This window comes from Ipomoea nil, unplaced genomic scaffold (genome assembly GCF_001879475.1).
Source record: "Ipomoea nil cultivar Tokyo-kokei standard unplaced genomic scaffold, Asagao_1.1 scaffold2926, whole genome shotgun sequence".
In the NCBI taxonomy this organism is placed as follows: domain Eukaryota; kingdom Viridiplantae; phylum Streptophyta; class Magnoliopsida; order Solanales; family Convolvulaceae; genus Ipomoea; species Ipomoea nil.
Genome location: NW_017619354.1, coordinates 5,005,884 through 5,028,675, shown reverse-complemented (window position 1 = coordinate 5,028,675; position 22,792 = coordinate 5,005,884). Strand labels below are relative to the sequence as shown.

Genomic DNA, 22,792 nt, shown 5'->3' with positions numbered 1-22,792 from the left:
TGGTGGTGGAAATGAAAAGAGAAGATGGAGTAGAGAAGACAATAATGATTTGATGCATTTGGATTCCTATTGCCACAAGGAATATGGTAATCCAAAATACTATGATAAGAATGCCAATAACATATTTTAAATAAGTATTATTTTTTTTTTTTAAGAAAACGGAAAAATTCATTAAGCCAAATCATATCAACCCCAAGATACATTCCGGAGGAACAGAGTTTCAAGGACCAATGACAAACATAGAAACAGTCGTCTGTGCTAGCACATGGGCTGCCTGATTCGCTGACCTGCGAACATGGCGGACTTTAACATCCCCAATGTCCATAGCAATTGCTTTACATTGCTTGATTAAACTACAACATAAGAAAAATCAGCTTGCAAAGGAGTTATAAGCATTATAGACATTCATACAATCAGACTCTGTAATGATGTGATTATCACCACAGTCCTTTAGCCAAGTAAGAGCCTCCTTCAACGCTAGAGTTTCTGCTAGATAAGGATCTAAACCACATTGTAAATGAGAGGAGTGTGCCGCTATGAATCTACCTTGCACCCACGAAGAATCATACTGGCTGCAACACCAATGTTACTTTTGAAAAGGAAAAAAAAAAACTAGAAAATAATGATTAATTCTAAAAATAAAATAAAATATATTGATTAAAAAATTAATAAATTGTAATTGCCATTGTAGCACGTGTGTGGCCCAGCCCATAAGGGCCATGCGGACCTATACTTTGGACTTTCCTATTGATACGATTAATCCCGGTGTACGTAGAGAGTATGCCATATGTATAAACTATAATGTATGTATGAATAATGTAAAGAATAGGCAAGAGGAAGTAGTTTAAAGAGATCTTTTATTGATAATCTTCTTGTGTGTTGTAGAGTGAAGGGAGAGATTATACATTCTAGAATCTAGAGTGAGAGAGAGTCTAGGAGAGAAAGGGGAGGAACCAAAAGTCCTCTCACCAAAGGGCTAGGTGCCCTTATATAGGTGCAACCAAGTCAAGTTTGACCTTGACCCGTTGACCTTGATCCGAACCGCTTGACTCAATCCAAACAGGGGCACGAAGCATCCGGGAGCCTGAACCCGGGGTATATTTCCCATCACCTATTAATGAGTTTTTCTCAGTTTTTATGACAAGGTGACTTGAAAAATAGATGAAATGAGAGAAAAAGAAGAGTTTGTTTTCATTGTGCGCATAGGCTCCGAGATGCTCGAACGCTACTTGGGGCTAGCCACATAGGCCGGGCCTCGGTACCCGGGTGCCGGGTACTGTCATATGGATTCTTTGCTTGTCTTGGGCCCGAATCCTCCATTTTGGTCTGAGTCATCTACCTTCGACTGCTTAGGCTATTTTTATGGGCTCTCAACTCTAGACTCTCAGATCCCGAATCTCTATTTTTTGGCCGATTCTAATATCTCCATCATTTATTGTTGTACTAACCTAGCTTCTAAATCCACATATGAAGTCAGCACATCAATCAATTTCAAATTGAATGCATAAATCCAAATATAGTGCAAACGCCAAACCTATGTATTGCCCTACTTTCCCTATCACTATAGGAAAATTATCTTTTTATTCAATAATGCTATCTCACTCTATGTGATAAGACAAAGAATAGAAAGAACAACTTTAAAAAAGTGTTAAAATTTGTATTTATTATCATCTTTTTTCTGGGTGATAAGGAAAATCTCTCATCAATATCCGAGAGTGTAAACTAAACAAATTTCGCTCATGTGTAATAGTTATATTTATCTTTAATTTGACATGTCAAGAAGGCGAAAGTAAAAAAAAAAAAAAAAAAAAAAAAAAAAAAAAAAAAAAAAAACACTTTTAGCTTTTCGTTGTGACTTAAATGTCAAGTTAGTCTCTCAATTATTCTCAAAGTGATAGATTCGATCCCTCAATTATTATCAATTTGGCATATTAGTGACAAATTTGGTCATTGAAGGATCAAATTAGTCACTTTGCTAAAAATTAAATGACTAAATCTATATCTCAAATAATTAAGAAATTAAATTTACATTACGTTCATAACTAAGGAACTAAAAGTGTCATTTCCTTTAAATGATTCTTTTATATTTATATATTTCCTTCACGTTTCATATCCCATTTTCTTATATTCCATTTCCCTATTTTCATTTTTGTGCTAACCTAGCTTCTAAACCCACATATAATATGTGCAAACGCCAAAGCTCTAGTATTGCCCCACTTTCACTATCACTATAGGAAAATTATGTTTTTATTCAATAATGCTATCTCACTCTATGTGATAAGACAAGAATAAATACAACAACGTTTAAGAAACCGTTAAAATTTGTATTTATTTATTTATTTTGAATGACAAAAAATTCGACAATTATTATCCAATAGTGTACACTCATAAATCCTGCTTCTGTGTAATAACTACATGTATTCTTGTATGCAAAAGTAAAAGAAATAAATCTTGCATTATTCATTACCATATAACATCTTTATCTGCCTTAAAAAGTATGCAAAACTATGTCATGGTGCCTTGATATAAAAAAATTTGGGAAAATATGAGAGAGAGAGAGAGAGATCGAATTTCCCTTGGATAAAATTGCATTGAGTAAACAGTCTGTACCTATGAATTATGATTGCTACAGCTTATGAAGAATTTTACATGAAAGATGAAACAGAGAAAGGAATATGCAGAGAGTTCTTAACATTCCATGCTGTTTCTAAATCAAAGGGTAAAAAAAATGTCAAAGTATACCAAACACACGCTAAGTTCGCGATGTTTGCTTCATCAAAATACCATTCTTGATATCAACTTCTCTACCCGACCAAGAGTAGGCAGCAGCATACGACCTAACTATCTACGGTTCTGCTGGTCTCTACTCTCCATTTCCCTTACATTGTTCACAATATCTTGGATCTTCTTCGATAGAGATTGGTTGTGCTCCTCTATGTGCTCGAATATCATTTCCAGATGTCTTTTGTAAGTTGCAGATCGCTTCTTTTCAGCTGCCAGTTGTTGAGAAAGTTCCCTGATTTTATCATGTTCGTTCTACATGAATAGAGATAACAAACATCAAAAGATAGTAGTAGCGAGAGCAAAAAACTATTTCAAACAAACATTTTCAATTGCTTCGAGGAATACAGCAATGAAAGGCTACATGCTTTTTCTTAATAAAGAGGTGATTTTTCCGTTTTTCCAACGGTGGTATGTCTGACATTATGATCTATTTTCGTACTTCAGAGAACATGCTCAACACTTGAATATTAATGACACCATACCAAATGCCTGAAATCATATCGTTAGCTTAACGTGTAGGTCTAAGATACATTCGTTAGGCATTAAAGGAGAAGAAGAAGGGCTTACCAAAAATTAAAATAATAATAATAAACACATGCGCAGGGTCATAATTGACTAACTGCACGATCTATCATTTGTACAAATCTTGATCAGACAACTAGTGATGGCTAAAACATTTAACTACGAAATTAATAAATACAAGGAAAAGTATCACAATCATAGCAGCAGAAGCTAGTTTATTTTGTAACAGTAAAATCAAACCACTGTCCAACAATAATACTCTAATAATTAATACTTGTCTAGAGAATGCCCTAACAATCCTTAAGAGAAACAGTTCCAAATGCATATAGCAGATAAAATGCATATATAATGACAGATAAACCATTTTTGACACTATCCATTTTTTCATTAAAAAAAAAAAAAAAACAAACATTCTTATGAAGTGAATTTATTGCTTTTGAAACTCTGGTTCTTAATCTTGTCTCTGATTTAAATTTGAATAACATGCTGGTTCATTTATGAAACTCAAGTTCTAGAAACTAGTGATATGGGTTAGAAAGTTTTTCATGGATCAATTTCTGGAATGCAATAAACTTAACTAACCAATGGGATTCTAGATGTAGAAATCTATTGAGTATCAGCAATGGGAAAGGTTATATGTAATATCACTTCTATTATGGTTGATGAAACAAAATTTGGGAAGGAGCATTCAGTCTCAAGTCTAATTTATTGCTTGAATTAAATCTATTATAGCAAGTACAAGTCTTTGTTAGTGTTAACTTCTTTAGGAGTATGCAACTTTTAGATAGGTTTGGATTGCATTGATTACAATTAACTATATGCTTAAAGCCTTAAACTCTTTGGGTAGAAATAGCCCAATTCTAGATAGGATTGCGATTGCATTGATCATTTTGAACCCAGCAAAAATCCAATTATAAATTTAACATAGCAGTTAGAATTATCAGGTAAAACTACGAGAAATTAACTAGAAGTGTGTATTTTAGTTTAGAATTTTAAGGACTTCTGTAGATTTTTTAAAATTAAAAAAAAAAAAAAAAAAAAAAAGTCTGTAAAAGCCAATAAAAGTCTATAAATGTTTGTGATATAAGACATTTATAGACTCTTATTACAAAGTCTACAAAAGTCTGAAAAGATTCTATAAAAGTCATCATTGAATATACCCCCTTAGAGAGAACAAGGAATGCATTCTTTAACTACACACAAGCACATGCATATTGCAACAGGCATATGTATAAATACATAGTTGAATAATAAAGGAGCCAAAGGAGCCAGAACTAACCGGGAATTGGTCATAGATAGATTCCCTACGACCTTTGCCAGGAGTTAAAGGATGAGTGTGCTCCTTCACGGACTTTGTCACAACCCATTTACCGGAGCTTACTTTTCTAACTAAAATCATTGCTCTGCAGCCAACCCTAGTTTCTGCTCTTTGCCGCACAACCTTTTCCCGCCTATCAGCCATTCTGAAGCCCTCTTTGTTGCAAACAAGTGCTCGACCAATGGCAGTACCATCTTTTCTAGAACGAGAGAGCTTGCTTACACGGATAATGAAACCTACTCTAGTTGCATATGCATTATAAAACGCATGTGCTGCTGCTTCAGATTCAAACTCTTGACCCACATAGGGTTCATCTGGCGCGGAATTACTCACTGTTTCCGGCTCTTCTATTGAAACCACATCCCTACCAGAGAGGTCATGGTCAACTTTAACATTGGGTGCCTGGTGAAAATCATGTTCATCAGGACTACCACCTTCAATTGCATTTTCAGCATCAGCCCTGACTTCAATAACAGAGCTTCCCACAACCTCGCCGTTCAAATCGCCATCAATCTCAAAATCCACTGTAATTAGACAAAACCATTCAATTATTTTCTAATAAAAGCTAGACATAATAAACCACCTTTCTACAATTTTTAAAAAAATGCAATGCTAAAAGCATAACTAAATATGAAAATTAAAACCGCAAACTAGAAAAGAGACTTGACAAAAGAATATATAAAAATAGGTTCATTCTTCAAATCATTGAAACTATATTGCATCATAATAACAAAATGAGAAACTGGTTTTTTTTTTTTTTTGGGTTCGCCTCTAGTACCATCCCCAACTGTATAGCTTTGCCTTAATGCAAATCCCATGCCCACAAAGAGCTCAATAATTCCTCGGCAATATCTCTAGCACATCATATATTGGATTTCCTAAATAACGAAACCTACATGAAAAAAAAAAAGAAAAAAAAAAACCAAAATGCCTCATCATATCTAGATTCTAGAATCAGGACTATATTAGATATATAAAAGTCATACAGTGTTTAGTTTCCTTCAGCAGGTCCCATTGCATTAGGGTTCTTCAATTTCCTTTACCTATACGGCTATACTACAAACCTCCTCCCATGTTTTCAATTTTACTCACAGCCTAATTGCCTTCATATCCTGTTCCAACTGATGGAGTCTACAACAAATTTCAGTTTGAACATAAACTTAAGCAGGTAAGACATTCTAAACAGGCGAAATTAAGACTATAGCATCCCAGTATTTTTCTTGTTTAAGGGAGATAACAAAAGCATTAAAGCCATTTAATTAGCATTTCCACCAATTCATTATTCATTGCTGATTGTTCACGAAAAATCCTTAGAGCCCATGTTTACAATCAAGGGAGGGAAAATTATTACAGTAATAAATTCACCAGTAGAGGGGATTAAAAAAAAAAAGCCACGAACTTTAGCCCTGAAGGCATCAAGTCCACCTTAAGGAGACGACATAGAAAAAGATGGATAAATAAAAATCACCCAAAATGAAAAATAAAAAAATAAAAAAAATCCGTAATTAATCGATAGAGAAAATTCCCCCCTTATGGTCTTCTGCATCAATGAACCAATTTTGCCCAACAAGCATCAGAATTGAATCCAAAAATAACAAAGAAATTGCACTCCCGATAAAAAGAAAAAAAAAAAAAGGAAAAAGATTAGATTTTTACCGTAGGAGAAAATAAGAATCGAAGAAGAGGAAGAAGAACTCACTGAAAATCGTTTGAGGAAAAGGAGCAGAGAGACAGAGACTGCGGCAGAGCGGAGGGGTAGGAGGGGAGAGTGGTGAGGGTTCAGCCTGTGCTTAAATTGTGGATTCGAAATAAGGCGAAACAGCGAGCGTGATTGGCTAGAACGACGAAGGGAAGTCAACCTTTATGAAGCCTTCCAATCAGAGCCTGACACGTAGTGCCGTGCATGGAAGTCTTTGTACGCCCTGTGCTTCTGGATGGATGTATCCATGATGCGTTACAAATACTTTAAACGGATCCCGGCTTGGCTGGCTAACGTTCTGAACCGGGGGCTATAAATGGAAGTCTAATTAAATTTCTCCCACATGGGCCTACAAAAAATCTGATCCATTAACTTAGGCCCATTTAAATGACGATTTTGGACCTCCTTACAATTCCATGACAAATTATACCATGGTCTACCTTGCACTGTAGATATTGATCCAAAAATAACCTTCAAATTCTATATTTATAATTGACATATTCTGTACATGTTGATAGTTTCTATACCTATAGCTATCATATTATGTGTCAGCAATTATCAAGTTATTTGTTTACATGTACTTAAACAGTTAACGGAAGGTACATAGCGTGTTAACTAAATGTACAAAATTTTTGTATCATGGTTCACAATGCAATATGAACCATGATCCATGGTATAACAATTGAAGTGGGCAATACTGTGGACCATGGTCCAAAACGGTGTCGTTTCTTTTAATGAAAAGAAACAGCATCCGTTTCGCGTCATTAGTTCTGTTTGCATAACATATTCAGTTTCATTTTATATACATTGTGGTTTCATTTCAGCACAGCTAAAGTTTCACTTTGTTTCAACTCCACTTTCATTCAATATTATACATACAATAGTCTTATTACAGTGAGACATGTTGTTGAATTTCATTTTATACACACTGTAGTTTTATTACAACACCACTAAATTATAATTATAATTCAACTATGGTTTCATTGGACAATATACACTCAAATATGTGAAACTGTTATTCAGTTTCATTTTATATACATTGTAGTTTATTATAACACAACTAAAGTATCATTTTGATATAACTACAATTTCATTTGACAATATACACTCAATATGTGAGACATGTTATTCAATTTCTTTTTATACATACTATAGTTTTATTTTAGCAAAACTAAAGTATCATTTCAATTCAACTATAGTTCTATTTAACAATATACACTCAATATGTAAGACATGTTATTCAGTTCCATTTTATACATATTGCAGTTTCATTTCAACACAACTGAGTTAAGTGTATTGTTGATTATTTTATTCTTAATTTATTTTTATTTTTTATTTTTTAAAAAGCAATCACAGGCTAGTAGTTGTATTTTTAATTAAAAATAAATTATGAATAAAAATAAATAGCCAAGCATATTGTGCTTAGATGATACCTTTGTGATTCTCCAAAATAGATGTCACAGGATCAAATCCTGATGGTGAGTTAATAGTACTAAAAAATAAATAATATAGTTAATGTTCACCTAATCATTAAGACACGTGTGTTAGCTTGATTAGCGCCACTTTAGTGAAGAGCAAAGATAGTGCTATAAAAGGGGTTTTGATGTGGCTAAGTGTGGAAGATTGGCTCTAGATTCTAGTGGTATGTGGTTCATTAGTGTATTTTATGTTTAACATATGTTCTTATAGTAGTAAGTGATGCATTAGATTAGTTTTAAAGAATTACAATTTATCTTTTGGGTGATTGAAGTATCTTAATAATTAATAAACATTAACTCCAACTTGGTTGAGAGTTGGTTAATGGTAATAACAATGACATACCCTGTGGTCACATAATGAACTTAGTTAAAACATGTTATAAAAGGACCTAAGTTGAATAGAGACGAAATATTTGTGGTGACATGTCTAAGGCTCAACCTAGGTTGGTGTCTGCTTGGATCCCCACTTTCATCAAATTCATCAAATGAAGGGGAAAAAGGGGACTAAGTATTCTTTTTGTAACTATGAAAAAAATATAAATTCCCAAAGTAGCATGCAACAAAAAGGAAGTGTTTTACATGGACTTTTGACTGAAATGGACAAATTTCTTGATTTATTGACACAAGAATAAAAGAAGGAAAAACTCGTTTGGAATTTGAGTTTCTCGTAAAAAACGCAAGTCCCAAATGAGTTTGTCAATTTTTAGAATTTTTTTTTCACTTTAAATACGAGATGCAAATTCTACTTGCGTTTATAAATTAAAAAAATTTAAAAAATTAAAGGTTTCTCATTCTCTAGCTATGTTATTCTTATCTAATCTACTTGGACTCGGCCTAGGGATGTTGTCTTGTGCAAAACCGGTTGTCGCCATCGATCTTACCATGGATGCCGGCTTAAAAGCCAAACTGAAGCAGACATGTTTGATGCTTTCGAGGAAGGATCCCACAATGTTCCTGGACCAAAATACGTTGTTTATAGTGGATAACGAGTTTTATAAGCATATAAGAGCGAGAAAACGGATGTTGAAAATTGATCAAGCGCTTGTGTTGGATAGCTCAAGGATTGTGGCACGTTTAGCATATGATCAAAATCTCTTCCGGAAGAGCTTTGTTGATGCTTTGATGAAGTTGGGAACACTCAAGTTCTCGTGGGGAAAGTTGGAGAGATAAGGGAAAATTGCAGAACCCTTAATAATCCATTTTAGAATTGTGAAAATCTCGTCGAGATTAGGCACTTGATTTGAACCCTTTCTTCAAAGTTCAAACTATAAACAAAATAGATCAAAGTACTGGTAAAAACATAATAGATGTTTATGAGCAAAGATACTTCCATCGATGAGTCATATTGTATGAAGGGTAAGTCAAGCTTCATGCAACAATAAGCTTGATTTGAAATTTTAGTGGTATGAGTCTAATATGCTTTAAGTTTACTATTTGTCTCGGCATTAAGTTACGTACTCGTTTATATTTAAATGATTACAACTTGTTTAGGAGACCAAATAAATTCTAACTCCAACTTAGTTAGGAGTTGGTTAAGTAGTAGTGAACGAAATGCCCAGTGATCACATGATAAACTTAGTTAAGACAAGCAAATTAGAAGTTAATAGACAAGGAGAAATTAAAATGTTCACTTTTACAAGGGAATTAAAATGGTTTCCACGCAAGTATGCATGCATCACCTCCTACGGCCACCTTTTCCTTTGCGATTCTTAGACTTGTTCTTCGCCTTGGCTTTATTACGCTCACCCTGATTCTTCACGCCGCCACTCTCCGACGGCGTAGCCACCACATTACCGGCATCCTCGTCGACAACCTCAGCCGATCCTTGGTTTGCAGCCCCGTCACGTTCTGAATCCACAAACGTAACCTCACCACCATCCTTCCCCACAACGATGTTGTTCAAGAAAGCTACCAATCTAGGCTTCCTCGACTGCAAGCTCTTCTGCAATTTCACCACGTCTGCTCGCTTTTCCTCCTCGTCCACACAACTGTAAAATTAACACATGAGACCCCATCTGTTTCCACTCTAGGCACTGAATTGAAACTAGCTATTCATTAACAAACTAACCTTGTATCCAACTTGTCCAACAGTTGTTTCAGTTCTTGAAGCATGCTTTCAGCTTCCTTTAACATATCTGCATCTTCCCCAGATTGAGTTTCCTTCCCAGACATGTAATTAACAACGGAAGTCATGAATTGTATACATTCATTCAAGTCCTTTGAACAAAACAAAGCAAAAACATCTCAGCATTATTACAATTAAGATAACGAATGCTAGCACAAACACGTATAAAAAGGGCTTTCATTATTAGCAAGAAATTAAAGGTTTGATAGTACCTCTGATGATTTAAAGCTAGTAGTTGCCAAGATTCTCGCCTTCCCTTCATTTTCAGTCTCTCCAGTCCTTGTGGAAACTGATTCTTCCTCCAAAACGTGCCATTTCATTTGCAAGAGAGTGCTTTTCACTTCTTCATCTTTCTGGGCCTGATTTTGCGTGGAAGCATGGCCTGGAGATGGCAACAATGAAGTCTTCCTGGCATGGTCTGCAATCAGGGGAAGCACACAACACGGGTTCTTCACGGATTTCTGCGCTACAGAAGTAACGCTTTTATTTGGGAACATCATTTCCATGATGTCCTCTTTGGAAGAATTTGGGCCTATGCCTAAATAAAAAGTGTTGGGACACACAGAGGTCGTAGGAGTATTTTCTTTCAAGTTCACGAACAAAGCAGGATTTCCTAGGACTCTGAGAGCTTCAGCAACTTTTACTCTATCCACAAATGCATTGTGCTTCCCTACACGTCTGATGAACACTGCATTGAATTCTCTCGGTAGCTCAAAAGAAATATAATGAGTCTTCAAAGCACGAGTGAGAGCATCCCAAGGTTCCCCAGAGGACGTGTTCATGCACAGCGAGCAAAGAATGACAACCAACCTCGAAATCAGCAACTTGTGATAGTTTCTGAATTGAATTTTAGACTTCTCAATCCAACGAGCTGTCTCGATTTTGTGGAAGAGGAGCCAATCCACCATGGAAGTGATGGTCGTACAGAAGATTTCACTAAACGGCAATCCTGTTGGAAATCCGGCTATCACACTGACACCTGGTTTCTGAAAAATCAGCCACTCAAGAAAAGAAGATTTTGTTGTGTAAAAGAAACCACGCGAGCAAAATGCCAAGATCAGGAAACGTTCAACCAGATATAAGAAGCAGTGAGGAGATATGTAGTCACAAATGTTCTGCCAATTGATTTGATAAGTTTCTTTCAAAGATTCATGGAATCTAGAAACCAAAAGAAAACCTGCTTCACATGGATCTACAGGTGAAGCCTCTTGAGAACCAGCTGATGTTGTTTCATTTAAAGGCACTCTAACACTCCTCAGTATGTCAATGAAAGCTCTCCAATTCGAATCTTCTCGGGTTCTTTCAAAAATTTTATTGCAGAGTTCATCTGCAGGTTCAGCAGACCCAAGCCATATCATCATCAACCTTCCAATCTGCCCAAGTGTAAGGTCACCTTTTCTACTAAGGTCATTAACAATAAATTCTTCAAGTAACTGTCGGGAGGCCTGTGTTCCTCTTAAAGAAATCATGTTTTCCTCCAAAGGCTTCTGGTAATCAAGAGGAAAAACTTTTTCGAAGTACTGCATTGAAAGTTGGAAGAACTTTCGCAGTTTGGCCTCATAATTCTTGCAGTGCAGATCCTTGGCAATGATGTATATATTTACCAGGCACATGCTTTGGCTGAACAGAGACGAAGACCTCAAGGAAAAGTTATACAGAGATTCAAGGGTTTCCAGAACCTTAAGGCCAACAGCAAGAACTTCATTCTGCCAGTAATTCCGTGCAGCAATTATGAAATGTCTAACATCAATTGAGACCATATTTTCGCCACTTTGATTGACCTTTTTAACCCATTCAGCATCAGGATTTAATAGAAGATAGCTCACTTTCATATCAGTAAACTGTCGCCGCACACCAAAATAATTCAGGCAGAACTCCCCATAGCCTATACATTTACCAAAATCCTGTACCTCAAGACAGTTAAGGGACTCAAGAACGTCTAAGATATTTCTCTTCCATAGATTCCAAAAATGACACAAGGTTCCAACAGAAAGTTGATCACAGAACATGGTGTCATCAGGGTACTTCAGGTCAAAAGGAAACTTGTCTTCCCATGAATACTTTGCAGCATTAATTTGAGTGTGAACATCAATAATTTTTCTTAAACACAAAATTTCGCCTTTAAGACTCCCACATTTCTGCAAAGCACTTAAAGCACGTCTCAATTCACACAAATTACTTGGATGATGTGATAAGACCTTTGCCTCGGTACAAACAGATTCATAGAAGGTATCAGATTCATTACTTGCAAACCAAATGGCCTTCTTCAAGAGTTCATCCTTAGATTGAAATGACTTCAAGGGCCAAGCTGCCCAGCTTCCACGCACCCACAAAGAGTTGGCAAGCACATACCAAAGGATGCGTGAGGATGCCTTGCTGAAATTTCCAGCTTTACCTAGAAGATCTGCCTCTCGTAGGAGATCTCCTTTCAGTTTTGCAAGTTCTACAGCTTCAACAAAATTCCCAGACTCTTCCTCTAACAATAACAATTCGTCTAGACAACCCAGAGGCTTCAAGAACCTACGCTTATGGTCCAACGACTTAAAAGCTTTGACAAATTTCATCATTGATTTCCTATCCTTGTGCTGAAAGAAATCAGATGCACAGCTTTCGAGAAATTCCTGTTCAATTCCATCTATTTCTTTCCCTCTTTCTTGAACATGTTGTTTCCAGTATTCTACATATTGCAATCCCATATCATAAAGGTGTCCCTTGCTGCAAACTGACAAACACTCGGAGAAACAATTGTGCTTTGCATATATTTCTGCGGCAGTCTCATAACATCCAGCCAATGTAAAACACACTGCAGCTTTTTTATGTTCACCTTCACCACACTTCTTCAGATAAATCGTTCCTGGAGAATAGAAGAAAATAAAAATTGACCAACACCATTCAAATTATATATTTCAAGCATCAATGCTTATAGAAAAACATAGCTTCAGAATGCTCCTGTATTGGTGATGTGTCCATTTCAAACACCAACATGCCATGCAAGGATGCAACTTAAAGTGATGAAGATAAAATTAATACCTGCAAATTCATATTCCTTCAGGTCACAAAAACATTCGGCTGCAGATCCAAACCTTCCAATAGACTCAAATATTTCAGCAGCTTCCCTCAAGTAGGTACAGGAGACATTGGGTTTTAAATCCCGCATACGATCAGCAGCTTCCCTGAGACTGGTAGCTTTAGCTCTTTTCTCCCAGTTTTTATCTCCTGCCCTTTCAAAACACATTATAGCCATTTCATAGTTTTTCTCCCAAAAGAGCTGCACAATAAAATATATTCCACTGCTATTAGAAAACCTGAAGTTTAAAAGGCCAAAACTAGTCGATTAGTTTCTTGGATTATGCATAGTCTAGAAGTCTTCAAAAAAGTTTATTTTAATCCCAGATTCAATGAATGATATTTTTTTTTTTTAAAAAGTAGAAAATTATACTAGCCAAAAAGAAAAGCAAGATCAACTGACATTAATTCCCCGTGATCTCCACTGCTCAGGAGTGCTTGCCAGTCTCATAGCCTGTGCAAGTGAGTCATCAACCTCCCTTACCTCCACGAGGCACATTTTCATCCAATAATCAAACATAGGTTTTGAAAACTCCTCTATACTTTCACAGATCCATAACCTTTGCCTTGTCCGAGTAATAGCCACATAGAGCTGCTTTAATTCAGAACACAAAATGGTATGCCTCGATTCACAAAAACTTGGGAAGCATTGATGAAATCTCAAGTCAAGCATATCTCGCTGTTTCATAAATTCATATACTACTCTCCATTGATTTCGAAGTGGTGAAGAACCAAAGAAGTTGTAAAGCAGTACGTCCTACAATAATACATTATAGTGGTCAGACAATATAGAACAGGAAAGAAACAAGTTCTAGCACACATTCTAGTTAATATGATCACAAATTTCAATTGAAGCAGACAAAGTGCATAGCACCTTGTATTAAAATTTGTGATCAAGCAAAAATTATCATAATATCGCTGTTATTCCTGTCCCCCAAAATAGAGACTGTGAAAGAGAAAAGAATCAGAAAGGAATTGAAAGAATTGCAATCTCACTTGCCTGGAACTCTAAGCCCTTGCATTCAACTATTGTTAAAATCAGTGCTTGTTTTCCAACCAAGTCAGAAACTTCCTTTTTAGCTGAATCATCACGCACCAATATGACTTGCTCAGCGCCAAAACCCACCATTTGCCCACTAGTACTCCCACTGTTACCAAAGATAGTTACAATAGCATTTTCATCACTGCCAGGCTTAAGTAATACAGGAGCTTCACCATATATAAGACTGGTCTCTGGTGCCAAAGCATCAATAGATTGAGGGAAATAATGACAAAGAATATCTATTACACTCTGTGCAAGCCTTAGAACACCAGCATGAGTACGGAAGTTCTGTAGCAAACAAGAGACCCTAGCAAGATGACCTTTATCTTTTCGTGCCGGAGGTCCATCACCCTTTAATTTCATGATAAACTCCTCATAGAATAAAGACCGCACATCTTCAAACCTAAAATCTATCCCCCTGGCAATTGTCTGGGCGGTGTCACCAGAAAATACAAAGCCTTCATTGACATTTTTGCAAATATACTTGAACAGTGAAATCTGCCTCATTGTAAGGTCTTGAACTTCATCAATATATACAAAATCCATTTTGTCACCATTCAAGTTTTCACTCTTTAATCGAAGATGAAGATCATTCACTAAATCAGCAAAATCAAATTCACCCCGCTCCATCTTCATTTTTTCATAACCAAGAAAGATGTCATAAATCACCTCTCTCTTCTTCTCATTCAAAGTGGACGCTCTGTTCTCAGACATTGAAATATATCCTTCACGGGTGAGTTTTGCACCATCGGTCTCACACACTTGCAAGCCCCCTTTTATGTGTGAAATTATCTCAGTAAACACTCTGGAAGGATCAAGATTCTTTGTCAACTGGGAGTTGAAATGAGGCCAATACAAGCAACAAAAGTGGTCAAAACTAACCACTTTCACTCTTATGAAACTTTCTATAGTGGCTGCTCTTGACATACTGTCCAGAGAAAGTTTGCTTGTATCCAGGAAACGGTCAAAGTATGAAGACCCCAGCGTGCCATCGAGCATCATCAAAAACTTATGAAATGTTATTACCAGAGGATACTTACTATCCGGAATGTCAACAAAAGAATTTGGAATGTCTTTAAAATGTGAAAATCCATCCAAATCATCCAAATCCATCACACTGTTCCCAGCAGAGATTTGACCCCCTTGAGCAAAGCTGCAGGCATAATAAAGGTTTACAATTACAGATAAAACATCTTTGACTATGAAAACAGGCTTTTATGCGCTCTATATTCAAGGGGAAGAGCTGTTTGAACAAGCCAAGAACATCATAACATACATCCTACTTCATGTGATAGAATGCATGTCAAGTAATCAGAAAGTGGAAAACATTAAATTAGGTAATGGATATAGAAACTACATCAAGATAAAAGCTTCTTAATTTAAAACCAGGGAGGGGGTGGGTGAAAGACAATTCGCAATCAAAACCAAGTTCAATTGCACTGGCATCAGAACATGGAAAAATGATTCTATCATGCAATCATTCATATGCTTGATGACTATTTATGCATTTCATGTCCTGATAATCCTTCATAAAGAAGTTGCAGTATCCCATAATGGTTGTATCATATACTGTAAGAACAAAGGGTAACAAGATAATTTCAAAATCAAGCAATAACAAGATTTTTTTTTTTGAAAACAGCAATAACAAGATTTGATACAGCATAAAAACAAACAAAATCCATTAATCAAAGGTATGTAACTAACTAAGTAGTGTACTTCTTAACAACAAGCTGTAAATTGAAGATAGAATCTGACAGAAACTAAATTAGATTGTTCATGCTCACCGTTTCAGATGAGAAACATGTTGTTTGACGGCATAGCATAGCTTTGGACTAACTGTGACAAAAAGCTGCCTTAAGGTAGTCCCCTTAGTATCAACTTCAGATCTAGAAAAGCTACTTTCTCCTGCATACTCTCTTATCTCACTTGCCTCAACTTTCATGACTCCACCCAAGGCAAGCTGATGTTGTTGCTCCCTTTGAAATAATTTCATGGTCAAAACAGTGGTTTTCCCCGTGCCTGATCGACCCAATATGAAACTGGTCCTTCCAAATTGGATTATCTCCTTCTCCTCATCAGTAACTTCAAAAGGGATATCAATTTCTTCACCTTGGTTGTCAGACAGCAAATGATGAACAACGCCAGATGATAAGGAGTAAAACTTCATCAACAGTAAGCTTTCATTCACCCTTGAATTTTCAATGTAACTTCTACCATCCACCACACAGTCATTTGAGCTGTCTGCCAATCTTTCACCAAGATTCTTGAACCTTACAAGAACACGAGAAGCTGGCCAAGATTTTGGAACTTCCAAGTCCCTGGGCAAAAAATAAAAGCAATTTAGAAGAGTTGTCATATCTAACAATGTAGAATGCAACACTGTAATTCCCAACGAGAACTCTCATTGCAGGTATAATAGGATATGTAGAAACCAACATACCCATCTAGGCACTTCTGCTTGCACAAATTGATAAAATCATCAGTATGCATAGCAAATATGCCATCAAGACGTCGCAATAATTTTCCAACCTCATCAAGAGACAATAAATCCCAGGCCCTCAACACTTGTGTGTATTTCACTTCCTTCTGAATGTCAATGGTGCAGACTATATAGTACCCTTCAACCTTAAACTGCTTCACAATCTGTGATGAAGTTTCACACACCAAGTCCACGCCTTTTCTCTTAGGTCTCCATCCACCAGCAAGCTTAATTAAAAGATTAAGCACTGCTTTTTTCATGTGAGACGTCACCAAGTTTTTAAATGATCTTTTGAAATTGTCACTTAAAAGAACCTAACAACACAAGGAAAGGAAAATATAAATAATATCCAAACACATTAAGTGTAAGAAACACATTAACATGGAAAGTACTGAAGTTCAACTCCCAACATCCCCGTCTAATTTACCCAAAAATACATGCTAAAGCAGTCAAATTTGGCATCACTGAGACCACACGTTTATCAACAATAGGATCAAGCAATCAAATCTGTTTACCTTCCATCTTTGACTTTTGAATACGATACTATCTGCATTGAGCAAATCATCAAGTTGATCCAGTTCTTTCTTGACATCTAAAATAGTTTTCAACAGACCACTGTCTTCATCAGCAGAGAAGAGGCACTGGCGATCCTTCGCATCAAGAACTAATCCTTTCCAAACTGAATTGCTATCAAAAAGTGTCTTTTCATTTCCCAAGATCCACAAACAGTGCCTAGAAGAAACAGAAGAAATAGTTATAAGACACTTAAGGACTGTCAGTTTCAAATTAGAAAGATCATTAGAAAACCCATACCGTGCCCTGGTCAGAGCAACATTAGTTCTTTGCAAACTTTTCATAAAACCAATGGAGCCACTACTATTAAATCTCACAGTTGATATAATTATGATATCTTCTTCTCCACCCTGGAACCCATCAATAGACTTCACCTTAACTGCAAACCCGTTAAGATTATCATACTTTCTGCCAATAGTATCTTTTATGGTGACAACTTGAGCAGTATAAGGAGATATGATACCAATGCTAAGCTTCTCTCCTGTGCTATGCCAAACTGTTTAAATAAGGTTTTGGCAAAAAAAAAAAAAGTTAAAACATTACATGAGAACTTAACTAAATTGCCATCCAGATGTGCTTAACAAGATAAGTAAAATAAATACAAAACAGAAAGTAACACAACAGGTTTACTTTGTAGGAGCTAACAAATATTAACTCATAATCGCACTCTAAATTTTAGCATCAGTGACGATATATAAACAAACGGGAAAAAGTAGGGGGGAAAATAGAAAATTTAACAGAATTAATGGCAAAAAAAAACCCATGAACAAAAAGTACACTTACATTTATACAAGTCCTTCACTATCTTATTTACTAAAGCCACCTCAACCATATTTCTTCTGCTATGCCCAATATCATCCAATTCTTCTTTCCCACAGGGGATACTGATAAAAGAATATGGGCCATACATTCTTCCCTGAAGATACTTTCTCTCATAGGTTTTGCCTCTCACATTTGCAGCATCTTGGACTTGACCATGATAGAAACTCACATTTGGGAAATAACTGATTGCTGGATGCATACGGTATTGCACATTAAGCATGAGTTTTGAATGACCCAATGAACTTAACCTTTCAAACAAGCTTCTTCCAAAACCAGCTTCATCAGACACCTATAGCAATTTTCCATGTTCATCATGTCAACAAAGCTGTCAGTAATCAGATGTCGGATAGGGAGTACTATAACTGAAAAAGAATGGAATACTCACTTTGCTGTGAACGGTTGCCGGTAATTGGCATTCATCGCCTACAAGAATTGCATGCTTCAGACCTGGAAGATGAAGTGGAATTACTGATTCAGCTTCCCTCAGCTGGGCAGCTTCATCAATGACCAGTACGTTGAACGGCTCCATCTCGATTGAGTGTATCTTATATGAACTAGAAGTAGTGCAGAAAACCAAGGTCGATGTCTTTAAACACAAATCCCTTATCAAGTATTTATTTGATGAACATGGAAGACCAAGTCGTCCCAAAGAATGTAGAAGAGTTTTCAGACTAGAGACGCACTGGCTTCTCAAGCATACCAAGGAAGATGTATCTGCAAATGACTCAGGGGAAACATCAGAGATTACTGGTTGTGAAAAAACACTGTTCAATTCTTCAGATCCCATATCCACCTGAAATAACATTCCATTTAGAGAATCCAGTAGGCATATCAGGGAAATGATATCTTGGAAATTTCTTTCTTGAATGAAATGCCTGGGTAAATGAGTACACAGTATAAGCATGCACCTTCTGAGGGGAGATACTGTACCCTCAAAGCACGATTTAATAAACTCGGCAAAGGTTTTAGGTTGTGCACTTTCTTCCAAAGTTTCACCTTTATCCGTCAACTCTCTCATTTTTATCAATTCATTTTCCACATAGATTTTATAATCAGAAACACAATCCTCAAGAAAATGAATTGTTGAAAGAATGCAGTGTCTCCAACCTTTCAACCCCAAACACTCGTAAAGCTTGTCAACACGATCGTCTAGAAATATCTCATCAGTGCCTACACCCAGCTTTAATCTATCCTTGTTTCCAAATAGGAGAACATCACCCATTGGACATAACAAATTTGCCTTCAAAGGTTCATCTTTAAAAGACTCATATACCAACTTAACCACACGAGAGGCGACTTGTGTTATTGCCACATTTGTAGGTGCACAAACAAGTGTTCTGCAGTTCTTTTTCAAGAGCATAAAAAGCAGTATACTAATAGTACTCGTCTTTCCAGTACCAGGAGGACCCCATATCAGATCAACATGCGATATTTGGTCACATTTCACCCTTTCAAGGCAAGTTAATACTGCATTAGCTTGTGATTCATTAAGTTCAGAGAACAAGCTAGTTGTGATTCTCTCTGTGGAACCCATATTATCAGCATGCGGAGAGCAGAGACAATGTTTCTTCTCAGCCTATTCAAAGATCAATCAAAACCATTTAATTTTAAAAATAAAAGCAAAACTACCAACAAGCAAGAAGTAAGCATCAACATTGTAGGTTGAGAATGACAGGACCTTGAGTGAAACAATTATCACCAGAATGTTAAGGTTTATGAAGACATAATAATAATTTATAAATGGAATGAGCTGAAGTAAAAAATCAAAGTAAGTAACACAGAGTATATCAGTAAACCAACAATGCCACTTACCTCACCATTCGTGTACAAAACCATGTCAATAATCTTCATGTTTTTCCTCATTCGCAACGCATTCCAAATCCTTTTATGCGTTGCAATGTTTTGTAAGAACACAATGTGGAATCCTTCATATTTTTCAAGATTGGCAGTGAGATCGATCGGCATTTTCACTTTGAAATTTGTGGAGATATTGGCATCATCCTCCTCATCATCCATGATACTAACTACTGAAGCAAGTGTCCAGTTCCACCCAGCTCGATTTAAATCAGAAACAGCCATTGGCCTATTATCTGAGATTACAACAATGTCTCCCGGCAAGGTTTTGTATGGCTCTCTGTTATCACGCACTCTATTCTTCCAAGCGTCCACATTAACATTAAATAGAGTTTCCCCATGTTTCTTCACCTCATCAAGGGCGATCACTTCAGCATACGGTGCTTTGTCCATTACTTCCATAGATGCTGCAAGCTCAGCACGTGTTTCTTCCAATAAAGGATAAAAGAAAGAACCTAGATAATGCTCCGCTGAAGTGAATGTTTCTGGAATCTTCTCGACCTTTTGAAAGAAAAAAAAAAAAAAAAAAAAAAAAAACAAGTTCGCCATGAATATGAGTATCCAAACATTCAATGGTAACACAGTTATGTTCCAGAATGAATGCAATCATACACTCATACTAGTAGCAATCGAAAATGACAGCCCGGCCAGATGATTTGGTGTTACAAGTTTGGCCTCACAAAAGCGGCCTATTGCCATTTTGGCAATCAATTTTGACAATCTAACCTGATTTACTTAGTGCATACTTACTGCTTAGAACTCAAAAATAGTTGCGATTGAAAAATGCAAAGCATTAAACAGAAATAGAAACGGGTTTATGGGCATAAGCATCCATAAACTGCGCTTTGCATCGTTTAGAAGTCGTCGAAGAGATACCTGGTCTTTGAACAGATCCTGGTTAAAAATGTGTTCCAGAGTCCACGAAAACACAATATCAGTGAAGTCATTCTTGGGCCAAGCAGAGGAAACCCTCTCCATTTCTTCGCCAAAAAGCACCGAGTACAGAGAAATGAGAGAATCGCAGAATGAAGTAGAAAATGCAGTATATTTTGCTCCACAATCCTCCCTAGTCTCACTTGTAAGGATCACAAACAAACATACAACCAGCAAAAAGGAACCCCAAATTCAACAACTAAACCAGTACGTGCATGAAAGGTGATGTTGGTAGGTTTTTGTATAAGCTTTCTTTGCAACGAAGAAAGATGATCAAAGAAATGTAGGAGAAAGACACAGAACCTTGCACTAACAAATGGGAGAAAGAGAGAGAAGATTGGGAATATGTGAAAGAGAAGGTGACGATCACACAGCTCGAGACTACTACTACGTACTACATAATAACGTCGATCACAATTTTCCATTCACTTATTCCATGAAAATGAAAGTTAAAGCAGAATCCATTGACGCAAGAAGACTTTTTCTTCGTCTTCTTCTTATTTATTACTGTATTTTTTTTATTTTTGTTTATTGGTTTGGGCTGCAAGTCTGCTACAGTCTTCAAGCTTTCAATATACTCTTTTTTTCTATTGCTATCACTCTATCAGCCTATCACCGGACGATAGTACAACTTTTTCTTTCAAATATCTTTCCTTTCAACTTTAATTATGAATGTATTTCTTCGCAATAAGGTAATCTTCAGTTCTTTAGTGCAATTGCTCTTTGTCTCATTTTATGTGTCGGCGATTAATGAAGTTTGACTGAAGTTATTTACAATTTAATTCTTCATAACATTAAGTTCAAAATTAGTATGTAAAATTTATAAATCTCAAAATTATAGTAAGAAGAAACTATATTAGAAATACTATTAAACAAAAAAATATAAGTAGAACATATAAAATGAGATAGTAATAATATAATATATCCAATATCCAAGTATAAATAATAAATGTATAATTTATTTATAAATTTAAATTTTTAATAGAAAAGAAGCATGTCTTTCAATCGCAAATTATGCCCTAGAAACGTATTCACCATCTATGGTGAACACGGTCCCAAACGGCATCGTTTTTACAGGAAAAAAAATTAGTTAATGTGTTGTTAACGGCGTTTTGCATTCTATGTTCAGATTATGAATTTACATTTATTAAATTATGAATTTTCTGTTATGAGATTATAAATTTACACTTATGTAATTATGAATTTTTTGTAAATTCATAATCTCATAACAGAAAATTCATAATCTCATATTAGAAAATTCATAATCTCATAAAAGAATATTCATAAATCCATGTCTGCACGTTCATAATTTATGAGTGTTGAAGAAGCTTGTGCAAAAAGGAAGTGAAACTGCGAAATGTGAAAATGAAGAAGAAAAGTCGTGCTATTAATTAAGAAAAGAAAAGAAAAAAAAAAAAAGATAATGGCACCGTTACTGTTTGGATCCGTGTTCACCATGGAGAACACGGTTCCATGGCATAACGATTGTCTTTCAATGGTGTAATACTTTGAATGTTATATTGACCAAATATTTTACCAATTTATTTAACATTCAACTTGAGAAACTTATCATGAGCTATTGGGTAAAAAAATTTAGTAGAAAAGTTAATCCAAATATAGTTTTGTTTTGAGTTAATTCCATTTTTGGTCCTAGACTTATTGGGGTGTCGACAGTTTTCATCCTCCATAATAAAAATTGTCAATTTGTAGCCACACTTATTGGTCCTTGGACAATTTTAGTCCTCCGTCAATGAAGCCGTCTGTTGACCGTCTAAATGAGGGGTATTTCTGTCAATTCAACTTATTCTTTTAATCATATGCATAAAAGACGTTGTTTTGTTGGTCGCTCACTGATGAAGAGGTTGAGAAGCGAGAGTGGAATCGATCACTGATGAAGAGGTTGAGAAGCGAGAGTGGAATCGAAGCAAAGGCAAAGACGACGACGCAACCATCTGTTCCTAGTCGTTCGATGGGCTGTTCAAATGAAATCGTCGGGACGCTCGTCCAAAAGGGTTTAGCGATGACCTCGAAGATCTCAGTGGCGATGAAGGCGGTAATCGATGATGACCTCGAAGATCTCAGCAGTTCGTAGACCCC

General features: G+C 36.1%; 2 protein-coding genes across 2 annotated transcripts in view; both read right to left on the bottom strand.

Annotated features, from left to right (window-relative positions):
• Nucleotides 1-2,555: 2,555 nt before the first annotated feature.
• LOC109161802 (protein FAR1-RELATED SEQUENCE 5) lies at nt 2,556-6,435 on the bottom strand. The gene is made up of 3 exons (XM_019310318.1): nt 6,324-6,435; nt 4,586-5,148; nt 2,556-3,036 (listed from the first exon to the last, which is right to left on the bottom strand). Coding segments are annotated over exons 1-3 (759 nt in total). The 5' UTR covers nt 6,325-6,435; the 3' UTR covers nt 2,556-2,841.
• Nucleotides 6,436-9,289: 2,854 nt separating this feature from the next.
• LOC109161799 overlaps nt 9,290-22,792 on the bottom strand; it is a 37,025-nt gene continuing 23,522 nt past the window's right edge. The window contains exons 12-14 of the mRNA XM_019310311.1: nt 10,139-11,664; nt 9,870-10,018; nt 9,290-9,789 (exon numbers count right to left, since the gene is read on the bottom strand). Coding sequence (XP_019165856.1) covers nt 9,477-9,789; nt 9,870-10,018; nt 10,139-11,664 — 1,988 coding nt within the window. The 3' untranslated portion in view covers nt 9,290-9,476. The remainder of the gene's footprint in view (nt 9,790-9,869; nt 10,019-10,138; nt 11,665-22,792) is intronic.

Coding starts and splice junctions, on each gene's coding strand:
- LOC109161802 (XM_019310318.1), bottom strand. Junction 3,037..4,585: donor CTATCTATGACCAATTCCCG/GTTAGTTCTGGC, acceptor CTATTCATGTAG/AACGAACATGATAAAATCAG.